Source organism: Antrostomus carolinensis, unplaced genomic scaffold (genome assembly GCF_000700745.2).
Source record: "Antrostomus carolinensis isolate BGI_N321 unplaced genomic scaffold, ASM70074v2 scaffold16887, whole genome shotgun sequence".
Classification (NCBI taxonomy): domain Eukaryota; kingdom Metazoa; phylum Chordata; class Aves; order Caprimulgiformes; family Caprimulgidae; genus Antrostomus; species Antrostomus carolinensis.
The window spans coordinates 3,863-18,879 of record NW_010326785.1 but is presented as its reverse complement, the minus strand read 5'-3'; the positions used below and the strand labels follow the sequence as shown (position 1 = coordinate 18,879).

General features: G+C 33.5%; 1 protein-coding gene across 1 annotated transcript in view; it reads left to right on the top strand.

Moving 5' to 3' along the window:
• Nucleotides 1–3,406: 3,406 nt before the first annotated feature.
• Nucleotides 3,407–15,017, top strand: part of PPP4R4 (protein phosphatase 4 regulatory subunit 4) — a gene marked incomplete at both ends in the record, with an annotated part of 13,439 nt that continues 1,828 nt past the window's right edge. The window contains 7 exons of the mRNA XM_010171711.1: nucleotides 3,407–3,528; nucleotides 6,139–6,261; nucleotides 8,758–8,927; nucleotides 9,980–10,099; nucleotides 11,978–12,055; nucleotides 13,534–13,617; nucleotides 14,846–15,014. Of these exons, the coding sequence (XP_010170013.1) occupies nucleotides 3,407–3,528; nucleotides 6,139–6,261; nucleotides 8,758–8,927; nucleotides 9,980–10,099; nucleotides 11,978–12,055; nucleotides 13,534–13,617; nucleotides 14,846–15,014 (866 nt within the window). The remainder of the gene's footprint in view (nucleotides 3,529–6,138; nucleotides 6,262–8,757; nucleotides 8,928–9,979; nucleotides 10,100–11,977; nucleotides 12,056–13,533; nucleotides 13,618–14,845; nucleotides 15,015–15,017) is intronic.

Sequence of the window (15,017 nt, the reverse complement as noted above, 5' to 3'; positions counted from 1 at the left end):
ACTCCCAAGTCCTTCTCTTCAGAGCTGTTTGTTATTTTAAATAACAAATAAAAACAAAACACGAGAAATTCCTGAAACAATGTGATTTACCTCTCAGCCATGGAATATTGGAAAATTATATGTTCAGGCAGTGTTATAGCTTACTCAGATACAGAGAATAAATATTCACATCAAGAACTAAGTTTTACTATGATGTACTTAATTTAACTTTATTTTGACAAGGTCACACAGAATAGTACATTCTAGATTCCTAGATAAACTTGTCTTCATTGCATACAAAGAAATCTTATATGTGCTGTAGGCAGCTGTTCTGCAAGGTCCTTGTCCTGCAAAAGTTCAGAGGACGTGAATAATGTGAAATCACAATATTACTCATCTCAGTAAAGTTATTCATTTGTCTTTGTACTTACTTTCTTTTGTAACAAAATGTAGGGTAACATGGTAAATTGTTTTGACATTTTCCATATTGAATGGCTTTAGACTTAAAAGAACGTGTGATTACAGAAAAGAAAGGAGTATTTGTTGATATTGGTATTTGTAAAATAGAAAATTTAACAGTCATTTTACTAAACTAACTAGCTGAATAATTTGAGCTTGCATTTATTTTTACTGTATGCATGTATCTCATGTATCTTTATGTATCTTAAAATTGAATTCTGTTTAATGGAGATTAAAGATGAGTGAAAGAGAGGGTTCTGTTTATCTTCAGAGAGTGACTAGGGTAGGGGTTTTTTTCCCATATCTCCTGAGTTTTGAAGGGAGGGACAGTTCTAACTGTCCTATTAGTTTGAAGTTTTCTGATGCCACCAAAATGGAAATCCACAGAAACACGTTTCCAAAGCATTTCTTTTTTTTTTTTCTTTTTTTGCTTCCTGATTTCTGGGTCTTGATTTTTATGATTTTTTTTTGTAGTCCAGTCGTTCACTCACTCCCCTGACTCTTCCTAGGCCGTGTGTTCTTGTCTGTCTCAATCACCTTCTCTTCTCCTTTCTCATTTGTTACTTCTCAATCCCGTGGGATTTTTTGGGGTCTTATTTCAGATACAGTCTGCATTTCTGTGGATTTCTCTAACCTTTTCAGTTAACTTCAACTATAGTCAAGAGCTGAGAATCAATCACATGAATTTGGCTTTGAAAATTATTTGCGATACATAATACAGCACAATAATTTTTTTTAAAAATGTTATACTGAGTAAAATAATTCTTATCTAGAATATATGTATAGTTAAAGAATATTCCTTTTGGTTCTAACTGGAAACATGTTTTATGTTTTAAAAATGTACGTCCATACAGGTTGCTTTGCTCTGTGGCTCAGTCTGTTGCTAATTGAAAGATGATTTTAGTGGTAGCTTTTAGGAGCACTCACAGTTTGTGTGAATCTGCTTTCAGCAGTTTTGTTTGTTAACTAAATTGAATGTATTATACCTGGGAGCTGAAAGTCTTAAAACAAGATAGCTGTTATGCAGTGACAAATGACAGTATTACTGGCAATTTACCCAGCCTTAGAATACTGGTTTAATGGGCTAAATACATAGTTATCAATTAGTGGCCTGTTTTGTGTTTTTTTTTCTTTCTTTACAATGTTTATTTTTAGCATTTATGTATCCGTGTACACTGTTCTCACTCCCTCTCTCAGATTTTTGTCTAGTCTCTTCCTAATGATTTAAATGGTTTAATTTTTATTCTCCTAACAAATGGTGACCAGGTGGTATTTTTGGTATGTAAACTATTGCAATGTTTCACATTGAGGATGAATAGGTAGTGGGAAAATAAAGACAATCAAATAAACAGAGATAAGCACATGACACGTGACAACAGTCCCAATGCTTATTTTTACTATTTTGAGATGTTACCACTAAATGACATTATGTTATTTTCTCATAATTTTATATGAATGATCTGTTTGTAAGAATATTGTTAAGCAGCATCTTGATTTGGTAGTAACAATAATAAAATCTGTAAGATGCATATCACTTTGCTGATTATAAACATTTGAAAGTGTTATTGTTCATATTGACTTACAAAAGGGACAGTTGTTAGTTGTTTAGTCTGATTGGAACAGGTATTTTGGAGCATTTTTATTTCAGTAAAAATCTGCCACCCTGGAGGTTGTGATCAGTTCTGTATCTAAAAACTGTGATTGAAATGACAGAGTCTAAACTCTTAGTACACAGTTGCTCAAACTGTCCAATGTAGTTTCAATTTGGTCATCTTGATTAATACTCATGTAGTGTAATTTTATCATTGTTTCCCTGCAGTTTTATGGTTTGGGCAGTATAAACATTGAAGGCCGGATCTCTGGTTATTATAAACTCCTGAGATCCCATTCTTAAATGTGCTTACAACAGCTTTCACTAACTGATGAGCTGACCGAGACCTCATACATGAGAACAGGACAAAATGGGCTTCTTAGCTCAAGTGCAGACAAATTCAAACATTAGAAATCTTGACTACTATAAATAAAACAATGAACATGATGGAAAAAAAGGCGGAAATACTGGGTATGTCTTCTCAATTCTTCTTGATAGTAGGGCTGCAGAAAAGATCTTTTTAATCTCTTAAAGCAATCAGGAATCAGTTATACACTGGGACATGGGATTATGCTGGTTGGTAGTTTCTACAGGAGCTGTACCTTTCCTCCAAGAAGCAAATCTCTTTTCATCTTACTTATGCCAGTAGCCTCACTCCACAAATGTTTGTGTCAAAAGAATTTAAGTCCTCCTTACTCTTCTCTCTGATGAAACTCTGATTCTGAGGTCAGTCCCTGATACAGCACTCTGCCAATGTATAGATTCAAGTTGTTAGGACCATCACACACACAGACAATGCTAATTGCCAAAGCAAAAAGAGACAAGTAGAACTCTTTCTTTACTACTTTAAAACGAGCCTAAAAGCTAATGTTTGGACTAATTGTGAAACCATGTTTTCTCTAAGCAGTAGTTGCTTACTATCTGTAAAAAGGCTCATCTTTTGAAGCATAAGATTTCCAGACACTTTAATCCAACATGCCTCATATTTAATAATTTTTGGCTTTGGACCAACCACATTGAACGGTTTCTGCATATTTGATCAGAAGAGTTTTCTTAGTGACACACTGTAGTAGCTGGTCTCCTTTGAGTTTTTTTTCAGATTGTATTTTCTCTTATTTTGAGCTAATTCAAATGATTTTTTAGTGATGAAGTTTTGCATTTTGAACTTGCATATTTCTTTGGCTGACAAAGGAAAAAAAAGTCCTGAGATTGGCTGGAAGTTTTTATTTAATTTTCATTTCCTTAGAACTTTGTTATTTTTTCCTTCTTGACTACCCCAAAAATATCTAAATGAGTATTTCAAGGAAGAATTCTGTTTTGCTGTGGCAATACTGTTTCATTATATGTTTTTTCTTGACTGCTTGCCTCACTTTGCAGGACAGAACTAACAAAAACTGTGGTGCTTCCTGAGTTAGTAGAACTGGCAAGAGATGAGGGCAGCAGTGTACGCCTTGCAGCTTTTGAGACATTAGTGAATCTGCTCGATATGTTTGATGCAGGTAAGAATTTAATTAGACTTACTAGCCCAGTTCTTAATGCATCTTACAGATGTATTTAAATGCTTTTTCTTCTGTCTGCATTCTTCAGACATTCTGATGTTTATTTTGTTTATTGTTTTTTCCTTTATGTATTTCATGTCTTGCAGTGCTTTATGCATTGTTTTAAGGAAGGTGAACCAGTTGTCCATGAAATCAGTTATCTTATTACAAGTTTCTAGTATAATGTGGATAAATAGAATTAGTAAAATTACTGTATAAATGATAGGAATATTGGGTTGTTAGTATTTAATTAATGCAATCAATACACAGAATACAAAATGTTAGCTCAACAGATGCCATTGCTTGTGCTTTTTTTTGCTGTTAACTATTTTTTTGCCTCTTAACTGAAGTAAAGCTAGTCCGATCCACAGACTGCAGCCTGCCTTCTGAGCTGAAGAACCCAGACTGAGGCAGTGATATTATATTTGTGCGTGTGTCAGTAAAACTTTCAGGTTTCAACTTCCAATGTTATATGGCAAATACATTTGTAAATTATGGAACAGAAAATATTTCTTCATGTCCCATAAACTACAGTGTGCCCAATTGGTTGATTTTTAGAGGTACTGAGCATCAGCAGTTACTATTTAAATCCCTTTAAACTTGTGGCTATATGGCACTGCAAGCTTTCTTTGCAATGAGAAAGTGTGTGTATTTTATAAAGCTTTTCTGTATTTAAAACAGAAAATGTAAATGCTTTAATTTTTCTCAGCACTCTGTATCTTTCCTCTGATCAACATGCATATTTCATGCTTCTGCAGGTGTAGGGGTGAGTGTCTGTGTCTTCATGTAAGGAAGGAGAAATTCTCTGTTGTATCTGGTTCTTTTGGCATCATGGGGGTGGGTTACCTACACACATAGCTTTTGGATTCTCATCACACGTTCAGTTCAGCATTGATTGGGGCAAAATTTAAGGAGACTTACTGTGACTGCTCCAGTGTAGGGGAACATTCTGGGTAATCACTATGCCTTGTCCTCAAATCAACTACTCTGTCTAGATTTTTTTTAGCAGGATGTAGGAGACAGAAACAGACAGCTTTTCTGGCTCTGTATCAATTGTGCTCTTTGCTGTTTTTATTTATTTATTTATTTTACCACTGGCAGTGTACAAAGCAGCACAGTACAAGACAGATGATTGCTATAGTGTATATGAAAAAAATATTTTATACTGTTGATCACCGCTCACTTTTTTTCCAGTTTGCTCTTTATACTGCCTTTTTCCGAACTCTTCAGTTGTTTATCTTCATTATCAACTCTGTATTTTCCACCACATTTCCCACTCCCATCTTACTGTCTCTAGTACTCCTTCCTGATACATAAGTGAGGAGCAAATATTTACTGTACAGGAACTTGATGATGAATTACTAAAATACATGGTTGCATATAAGCCATATGAAGGAGTACATAAAGAAATAAGATTTTTGGCAGAATACCATACATTTTAGCAATTACTGCTTATATCAGTAAGTATGGTGATAGGTTTGTTTTAAAATTATTAATTATTTCTTTCAAATTATTGAGCCTTTGCATTGATGCCATCAAATTCGTGCTTCTCTTTGCACCTCACAGTCTTCACTCCTCCCCTCCCACCCCCAATTGCTGTAACTACTGCTTTTAACTATTGAAAAAAAGCTTAGGGAAAGCAATCGTGGGTTACTTACAGGTTTGTAAGGAGTATGTTTCTAGAAATTTAGTTTGTGTGGTTTTTGGTTTTGTGGCTGAACTAGAAAATGAACGTTTTGAAGGTAGATGACCCAAAATTATATCCTAGGGTTTCTTTCCCACAGTATCAAAATATTTCTTTAAGTCAACCTAAATATTTTGTTCAGCCATAATTATTTGCTGAATTTTGGTGTTGATCTACCATTAAAAAAATAATATCTTTAAAACCTGAATATTTTAAAATATAATGCTTCTATTTAAAACAAGACAAAACATAGAAATTTCTTTGAACATTTGCTGCTTTATATTATGAGGCAGAGTTCTTGGATTTTATTTTAATTTCTAAATGATTTAATTTCCTCTGCCCTTAATTATTTTGTTTCTCTGTGAATTTATTGTTTACCAAAAGATTTTCAATCTCTTCTTAGTAAGTTAAAAAAACAAAACAAAACAAAACCAAAAAACCAACCAACCAAACAAAAAAAACCCCAAAACCCCAAAACTTCCAGCATATCCAGAATTTTCTTTTTACTGTCATGGTCATGTTTGGTCTTGGTCTCCCTGTATTCCTACTATTGTAGGAAATCTTATTGTAGGAGTACTGCAGTATTCTTTCTCTCCCTGTGTTCATTTATGCTCTCTTTCATCCTTTACTGGGGGATACCTTTTCCATAAAAACAAATAAACAACAAACAAAACAGGTAAGGTGTTAAAATTTAGGACCTCTATTATGGTAGTATGTTTATCATTCACTGTACCTCTTGTTTTCAACCTCCAGTTGGAGTGCCTGCCAAAAATACTCCTGAGCATATTAAAATATATTTTTCATAGCTTATTATGGAAGTTCACTCTCTGTGCTCTTTTTTAGTTGTTGACAAATGCCTAACTATGAAAATTTCTTTTGTTTTTCAGATGACAGGAGTCAAACTGTGCTCCCCTTAGTGAAATCATTCTGTGAAAAATCCTTCAAAGCAGATGAATCTATCCTAGTTTCTTTATCTTTCCATTTAGGGAAACTATGTAATGGATTATATGGTATGATTTAATGTTCTTTTAAAAAAAATCTTAAAAATGAGGAATGATTGGAGAATTTGAGGCCCTTGGAAAATATCCAGATTTGAATGTATAAAATTAAATGATAGTTAGGAAAGGAAATATGGAAGTAAAAGTCTGAAATAATCTATTGAATAAATATTGGATTTTGTGAATTTCCTGTTTGAGTGTCGCTATGTTTAGACAGGGACAGAGGTCGAAACATTGTGGTTTGTTTTCATTGGTTTGACTGATTTATTTTGATTCCTTCTTGGATATTCTGGAACTTTTGAGTTGGATGACTGAGTTTTTGAAACTAGAAAACTTTGAAAACACAGTATGATGTTAACTGTGTATATTCACTTCTCAGCTTGATGTCCTTTTTGAGGCACAGTACAGAGTGTGGCCCATAAGGAACTTCAGGGGATAAAAGAGACATAAAGGCATATGAATTGCCAGCTGCAGCTGAGGCCAAATCTGTACCTATAATTTTTGTGGTTTTCACCTGAGCACAGCAGATCTTTCCTTGATCATTCTTCCCACCATATACCCTCTACGCAGACCTTACCTGGGGAGGGACAGTACAGAATCATGGTTTTACATTATAGAGAATTTCCCCCTAGACTCTTAAACCCTTTGATCTTTCTTACAGATCTTTAAAATGATCCTTTATGATCATGTTAGAAACTATCAAAGTGATGATTGCTTCACTACAGATAACTGGAAAGGTCTGTTCCACAGTGTCAAACTGTTATTTACAGAAACGTAGAGCTAGTACAGTCCATCCTTTTTATCGAGTCTTCCCTGTCTTCTTTTCTCTAGGTTGAATGACTTTAATTGCTGATCTCTCTTCACCTCTGAACTCTGTCTGGCAAGTTAATATTTTTCTTGAAGTGTTACACCTTAGGAGAGCTGAACAAAGTGAAAGAGTTACTTCATGAGTCTTGCAAACTGTATTGCTCTCTACGTTTTTCAGTATGAAAAACTGCCTTTTTTTTTTTTTTGCAACAATTTGCAATATTTTGACATTATTCGTTCAAGTGCAGCCTCTTAAGCCTTTTTTGTTTTGTTTTGTTATGAATCTGGCAGCTAGTTAGTCTTTCTCTTTCCTGGCCTAGTGCAGGTGATGCAGATCTGGCTAAGCATGGTACCTTACCTCTGTCCTAGTGGAATAATAGTCTAAAGTTTTAAGACCATATGTGCAATTTCTGAAGATCATTTTACACTCTATCTTCTGTAGAATATTTAATAGGAAGTCTCTAATCTAGCATCCAAAAAGCCAATGAAAATACTGAATAGTACCAGAATTAGAATATGAGTCATGTCAGTGAGCCCTGTGTAACTTTCTCTTACCTGTTTTTCCAACTAGTTTTGCAACACCTTTATAGTTTTTAATCTCTCTTTCCTGATCCCTTATTTTGCTTGCGAAAAACATGACCTTACTGCATATGTTGTATTCACAGATCCTATTATCCAGTACTAGAAGGAAAAGGAATCAGTTTGACAAGTTTTACATTTGCCATGTTGGCTTCTACTCCTTTTCTTGTTTCCTTTTTGGTATTTACAAGTATATTTTTTGATTTTTTTTTCCAAGTTTTTTAAAAATGTGAAAGTAGTCTAACTGCTCTGTAATTATGTGGCTTGTCCTTTCCCTCTCCAACTATTAAATATCGGTAGCACTTCAGCTCTTTTCCTTTCTGATATCTCACATATTTAAGATTTCAGCAGCTAGTACTTCAGATACTTTTGAATACTGGAATGAAGGCCATCTGACCCTGCACATTTTGAAAACCTCTCATGTTCAAGTATTCACTGACCTGGTCCTTCTCTACTTAAAGCTTTAATCTTTGTCATTGTTATCGATTGTACTGAGACCGATGATACTAGTGGAATTTGAGTAAGAAAATAAAAGCATTAAGCATTTCAACCTTCTTGTTACCAATCACTGATACCTTTCCTCTCTCTCTCTTGAATAGAAAACAGAACCTTCCCTTGATTGTTCTCTTATTACTGATGTACTTTTAAAATTATTTGTAATTTTTGAATTCATCTTGCTAGTTGCATTCCAGTTTGTTCAGAGTTTTCTATTTTTATTCTTATACCTCTTCATTATCTGTAGCAACATGGACTAATTTTTCAACTTCCTGCAGACATGCCTTCTTCAGGTGACTGAGTTCCATAAAGATCTAAAAATTTAGTCAAGAAGAAGCCAGTGTTAGTGGAACAAACAAATATATTCACAGTCCTGCAGTTAGTGTGTTGAATATTTCACAAATTATGTAAACAGAAATTAAGATTCACTCTGTTATAATTAGCTGTAGTTTTTCTGTAATCACTTTTTCTGTATAATGTGTACTGATGATACTGCTTGCTAGACTTAAGGCTGCGGGGAGGAGGGATAAAAATTGATGTATTTGATAGATTTGTAAATAAGGTTTATTTTGGGACATTATTAATAGCATTTGTAATGAGGAAAGTAAACTTTTTTTTTTTTTTGAGGCATTTTTACTCCTGAACAGCACTTAAGGTTTTTGGAATTTTATAAGAAGCTTTCCACACTGGGTTTACAGCAGGAAAATGGACACAATGATAATCAACTACAACTTCAAACTCTGGAACTGGAAAAGAAATATATTTTGGTGAGAAAGAACTGTGCTTACAATTTTCCAGTAAGTAACATTAATTTAAGGTTAAATAATTTGCGTTGTGCATGTAGTTGACTAAATAGAACTGTGTGGGTGATAGAGAAGTTATTCCCAAATTGTACATTGTTAGGTAGATTCTAACTGTCTCCTGGAAAGGTCAAGCTAATGGCTTAAATTAGAGGTTGTCCAAAAAGAGTTACTAGGAAAGATTCTTCTTTACAGAGCTTCATAAAATTATTGGCAAGTTTTGACTGAGAAAGTGTTGCTCTAAGAGGTCACAGCTCTCACATTTTCTTCAAACCTTCAGCACAGAGGTTTTGAGAAAACAGTTGTGAAATAGAGGCCCCATTTCAAACCACTCAAAGTTAGGTTTTCACATTTGCTGTGTGTCGTGGCATACCATGGAGTTGAAGATCAAATCTGAATGGTTAGATTAATGTTTTAGTCAGGTTTCTGCCTAAGTACAGAAAGTCTTTTCAAGTTTATGCGAAGTCTTTAAACTTACCACTTGTGTTTCTGTAAAACTACTTTGTATTTTGACATTCTGCATTTGTATTTAAAGAAAATACATTTGTACTGAGAACTAGTAGATGATTATTTTTATTCTGCCTTTTAAAGACAAGCACCCTGTATATAGGTAGACGTCTGTTCATTTATTTGAGCAAAACCAAGGTATGTACACACATAATTATGTTGAAATTCAGGTGCTTGCTCTGCTGCTTGCTAAAAATGTTCTTTGTTTTTGAGGTCTCCAGTTGCAGCTTCCACTAATGTACAGAAACATTAACAATATTTATAAAACTAAGGTTTTGTATCTTGTGTTTTTAATCTACATCTTCAGAAAAAAAGCCTGTAGCATGCCTGGAAGATGGGTAAATCCAGTTACGTTCTCAACTCCAGAACTTGTCTGGTACCCATGTTTTGACACGGCCATCAAAAATAGCACACTTCTTTAAAATCACAACGTCTTGCCTCCCAAGTGTCTTGGTGGTTGTAACTCAATGTTTTCATCTGATAATCTCTGATAGTGTGGTCCTTTAGCTATACAGTTAATAAAAGACTTTATCTTTCCACAGGCCATGATTGTTTTTGTGGATCCAAAGAACTTTCATTTAGAACTATATTCTATATTCTTCTGCCTTTGTCATGACCCTGAAGTTCCCGTCAGATATACTATGGCCGTAAGCTTCTATGAAGTAAGTCTACAAGGGTTCTTTGTTAGTACTTGCGTGTTTTTGTTTTATGTTGTTTTCTTCTTTAAGCTTATATTTGTGACTGTTCAACCAAAATAAAAAGACTTGATAAAACTTGTTGAAATTATTTAGTTTATCAAAGATGTTCAGTCCCTTCAAACTGGTATATATGGCCTGTATACGCACGTTAGTTCTGTGACATTTGGTTACAAGAGCCTACTGCTTACCTTACCTTACTGCTAGGTAAGCTTTTAAGGTGCAAAAGCTAGAAGAAATGTATAATGGTCTAGTACCACAAACATAAGCAACTGTAGTAACTACAATGTTTGAAGCTTTTTGATGCTATTAGAAAACAACAAAACAAACAGGAGAAACTTGCCACTTCTGATCCTGAAAACCCTCTTTAGAACTGGACAGTTTGCTACTAGACTAGTATTCTGTGGAGAATATTTATATGGATCAAATCTAAGTTAAATGCTCAGTTTAATATGAAACTACTTGGAAATTTATACAGATCTAAAAGCATATGTATTTTTATTATTCCATTCAGTATACGTAGGTTCCACTGTATTATTTTCATAAAAGTTAAAAAGTGTACAACTGCATAGAAATTATTAGCTCTATGGGGTGAATTCCAGAAATGAAAATACATTCTCTCTCCTGATTGTAGTAACCTATATAGTGAGATCTTTAAGGTTTTCATAGTGATTTACTGAGAATCCTTGTGTTTCAGTCCTTGAGCTAGCCTTTTGTCCCATTTCGTTACTAGGGAAATTGTTAAGTTAAGCAGCTTGTTGAAAGCATTTAAATCACTTGTAAAGACATAAATGAAGCTAAGGTGGCTTTATTTCCACCGTTACAAGAAAGATGGATGGATTTCAAGTTCTTGTCACATTTTGATGCCTTGTCTTAATGAATGATAGTCCAAGATAATTGTTGAAATTGTAAAATTACCATCTGATTCTACATAATATTTTGTGTTAGATGTATAACACTTTTAAGGTACTGCCTGAATAGAGACTATTTTAGCTCATTTTTAAAAACCTGTAAAGTTTTACCTTGGTCTGAATGTACATTTAGTCGTGGTTGATTTAATTTAAACACCATAACTAGACAACCACATGACAGCTAAAAATGAGTAATTTATGGCATTCACTGCTAGGTGGATTTTTTAATTTTTTTTTTTTTTTAAATAAACTCCCTGTAGCCATTTCCTTAAATTTTCATATTGCTCTTATTTCCACTTGGCTTATCTAAACAAAGAAAACCATTAAAAAACATCGATCTAAATATACTGTATGGCAAAAATCTCATTCCTCCAGTTTTTCTCATATTTGCTATAAAACCTTTTTAACAGTGTAGAGATTGACTGCTGGTGTTTTTCAGAAATTTATGTGTGACTTACGAATGACAGTAAAAAAAAGCACAAAGAAGTAAGGAGTGAAAACTTCAGATGGAAATTTTGGGGAAACTTTAAATCCAGTACAGGCTAAGCCAATTTTTTTTATTTTATCTTTTGTAAATTATATAGCAGACTGACTTTACTCTCCTAAGGAGCATGAAGTACAACATTTGAATATTTCAGAATAAATTTTTCTAGCCTTGCAGCGCAGTCTTAAAAACTTTCAGTAAATGTGAAAGAGTTAATGCTAAAAGCATGTTTCATGGTTCGATAGTAGGCCTGTTTCTTGACTCATATCCTTTATATAATCATATTTTTCATGTCATCAATGGGTAAGTACACAATTTTCGAAGGCTGATATTAAACAATTTTTCTGCATCCCTTCATGCTGCTGTAAAGTAAGCACATGGAGTAGAGCTGTTGTAGTGCTGTGGAACTAAAGAGTATTTCACCTTGCTATCTTACTGTTGTTTTTTTAGGTTGCTAAGCTTTTAAATTCTGGTGTGTATACAATACATAAAGAACTGGTTACACTATTACAAGATGAGTCACTGGAGGTAATATACTTTTATTGGAACTTTCTTTTGCTTGTTACATTAAGGCAGATTGCAGAGTTATTGAACACTGAAACAATAAGACAGTACAGCAGCTGTTTGAAGTGATCAACAGCTTTTACAGATGCTTTATAAAGATGCCATCCTTCTGTGAATAAGAGGAAAATAGGAAGGTGTTTGAATTTAGTAAATCCACTCTGAATTTATTAGCTTTTAAAAATATTTTTTTCTAAATTGTTTTAATGCTACATTATTTATTACCTTACAAATTCTGTTGAAAGATTTAGTTTTGGTACTATATTAAAATGATCATTGATGGAGTTCAAGATTTTGACTTTGTTTTATTTCCATTTCCGCAACTGAAGATGAGATGAAAAAGTTATGTATGGTTCAAAGATCAAGATTTATAGAAAGAGTTTCAGTCCAAGATCTTGTACAGAATCTGTGCCTGTTTATGAGACAGTTTAGTGTACCTCAGTTTCAACCTGTGTAAATCATGAATCACTGAGCTATATTACAGACAATACAGTGAGACTTTTTTGGATGGAAAAAAAGACAATTATTTATGTTTGAGACAAAATCACCATTTCCTCTGATACCAGTTATTCCAATAGTTGATCTTTTTTGTTTTCTATGTAGGGTCTTTGGATATGGCGTAGAAAAATGCATTTTACTTTCATGTGCTCCTTTTTGGTTTTGTGTACCCTTTGATAGACATTTTCAAGGAAATTAGAAGTGGTCCAGAACACCTACTTACAGTTTATGAAATTCTTAAAAGATTTCTCAAATTGAACACCTGAAAGTTGAGACTCAGAAGCAGCTGGTGATTTTGAAAAATTCCTTGTTTTAATCCCTGAACCAGTTATCTAAATATAAAGAAAAAATATTTGGTGCTTTGTCTTATATACTACCTCAGCCAGAGCTGGTGCCAAAAAATATTTAATTATGTATTTTTCTAGCCTAGTTTCAATTTTTACAACATTTGAAAATAGGGTTATTCTCTTAACATAGGCTATATATTATATTTTAATTTATAAACTGAAGTTTTTCTTAAAGCAGAAAAAATTGCTTTTAAGATTCAGCTGAAAGATAAAAAAACATGTTTGTGTTTGTTGAAGGTCTTACTGAATGGTGCATGAAATACAGATCTTGAATGTTAATTTTAAAATACTATGTGCTTGGAATAGTTTATAAAGCATTGACTGTGACATTCACATAAATCAGAACTATAGTTTGTTTTCCTAAACTGGCACCTATAATGCTTATATTATTTGCTACCTTAAAACATCAGTTTTTAGTCCCATTTGTCATCAATGCAAATATGTTGCATCTCTTTTTTTCATTTTTAACATGGATATAAGAGAACAGTAAGGTAAGAGATGTCAGCAGGGATATGATGGTGAGAGATAAAAATTAAGTCAAGTTAATTTACAGACTTCATTAATTTACAGACCTCATTCATGTAGCCTTTCTTTAAATAGGTATTAGATGCCCTGGTAGGTCACCTTCCTGAAATCCTTGAACTAATGACTAATGGAGGAGAAAACAGTGGATCAGAAAGCAAGGTGGGTATTCTCATGGTTTTTTTTACTTTCCAAATGAAGGTAGTAACGAAGTTGTTCAGACATATGCTGTATGAAAAGGCTTTCATCATTAGTTTCTGCTTTGGGGAGATATAAAGTTTCTGTGTTTTTTGATTGTTTGTTGACTTTATAAACTTTAAAATAAAAAAGGGTTTGAAAGATTTGTCTTAATATAAAAATGAACATTTTACCTGTGTTCTTTTTCTAATTAACCAGAGATTGGGTGAAATAGATCAAATTTTGAAATACAATCATTAAGTTAAAACAAAATTTACTTTCTTGCTAAAGGAGTGAGAGTTAATACCTATTTTTTTTTTTTCTGTTGATGTGGCAGCTGCCCACAGTTGCTGTTTTCAGACACAGTTTCTGCTAAATGGAAGCCTATTTCCTGAAGTAAAGACACAGAATTAGGATTTAGGAGATCTGTATTCAGCTCCTAATTTAGTTATATGTGGCTCTGGATGATGGTTTGTTTATTCAGAGACTCCTCACCTGTAAGATGGAACCTAAAAGATCATTTTCTGCTTCAAGATGATGTTTTGAGCGTACGTCCTAGATGTATAGAGAAGTTGAGATATTACAACAATACAAGAACTGAATAAATTTATTTTCTTGTATGGACAAAAGTTGAGAGTGTAATTTAAAATGTGAATTTGTCAGATGTTTACAACTGTAAATGTCTATAACATATAAAATGTTATAGTGTGGCAGTCTGTTTCGTTTTGCTTAGTGCTAAAGAGAATTTAACTTGGCTACTATAATGGCTTTTCCTCCAACTGAGAAAAGATGTATAATTCCTACTAAAAGTAACTAGGTAGCTGAGAAGAATAACTCCGAAGATTAAGAGGCTAGAAAGAAAATGGATATATTTGGTTTGAGAAAGAGAAGAATGAGGAGGGTTATTGTAAAGATCTTCATATCTGTAAAAGGGAGAGAACTGTGATTTATTTTTCTTTGTAAGGAGGAGGGGCTGGAAATGAAAGTCTATTTAGTTAGGTGGAATTTACGGCTTAGAGGAGATTGTTTAATCCCAATCATTAGACCATGTAAATGGTCACAGTGTAGCTGATCCTGTCTGAGTAGAGGAATTAATTAACCCCTTAAAATCTCTTCCCTTCTTATGTTGCTGTGGTGTAGTTTTTAAGCATAGTAACATGATATACAGCTAGAAGATGTGAAATTATTTTAATGTTTATATTTTTATTTCTAGTTATTGTCTATTCCTGACTTGATTCCTGCATTAACAACAGCAGAACAGAGAGCAGCAACTTCTTTAAAATGGAGAACTCACGAGAAGTTACTACAAAAATATGCATGTCTCCCTCATATCATATCAAGTGATCAGATTTATTACCGTTTTCTTCACAGAATGTTGACAATCA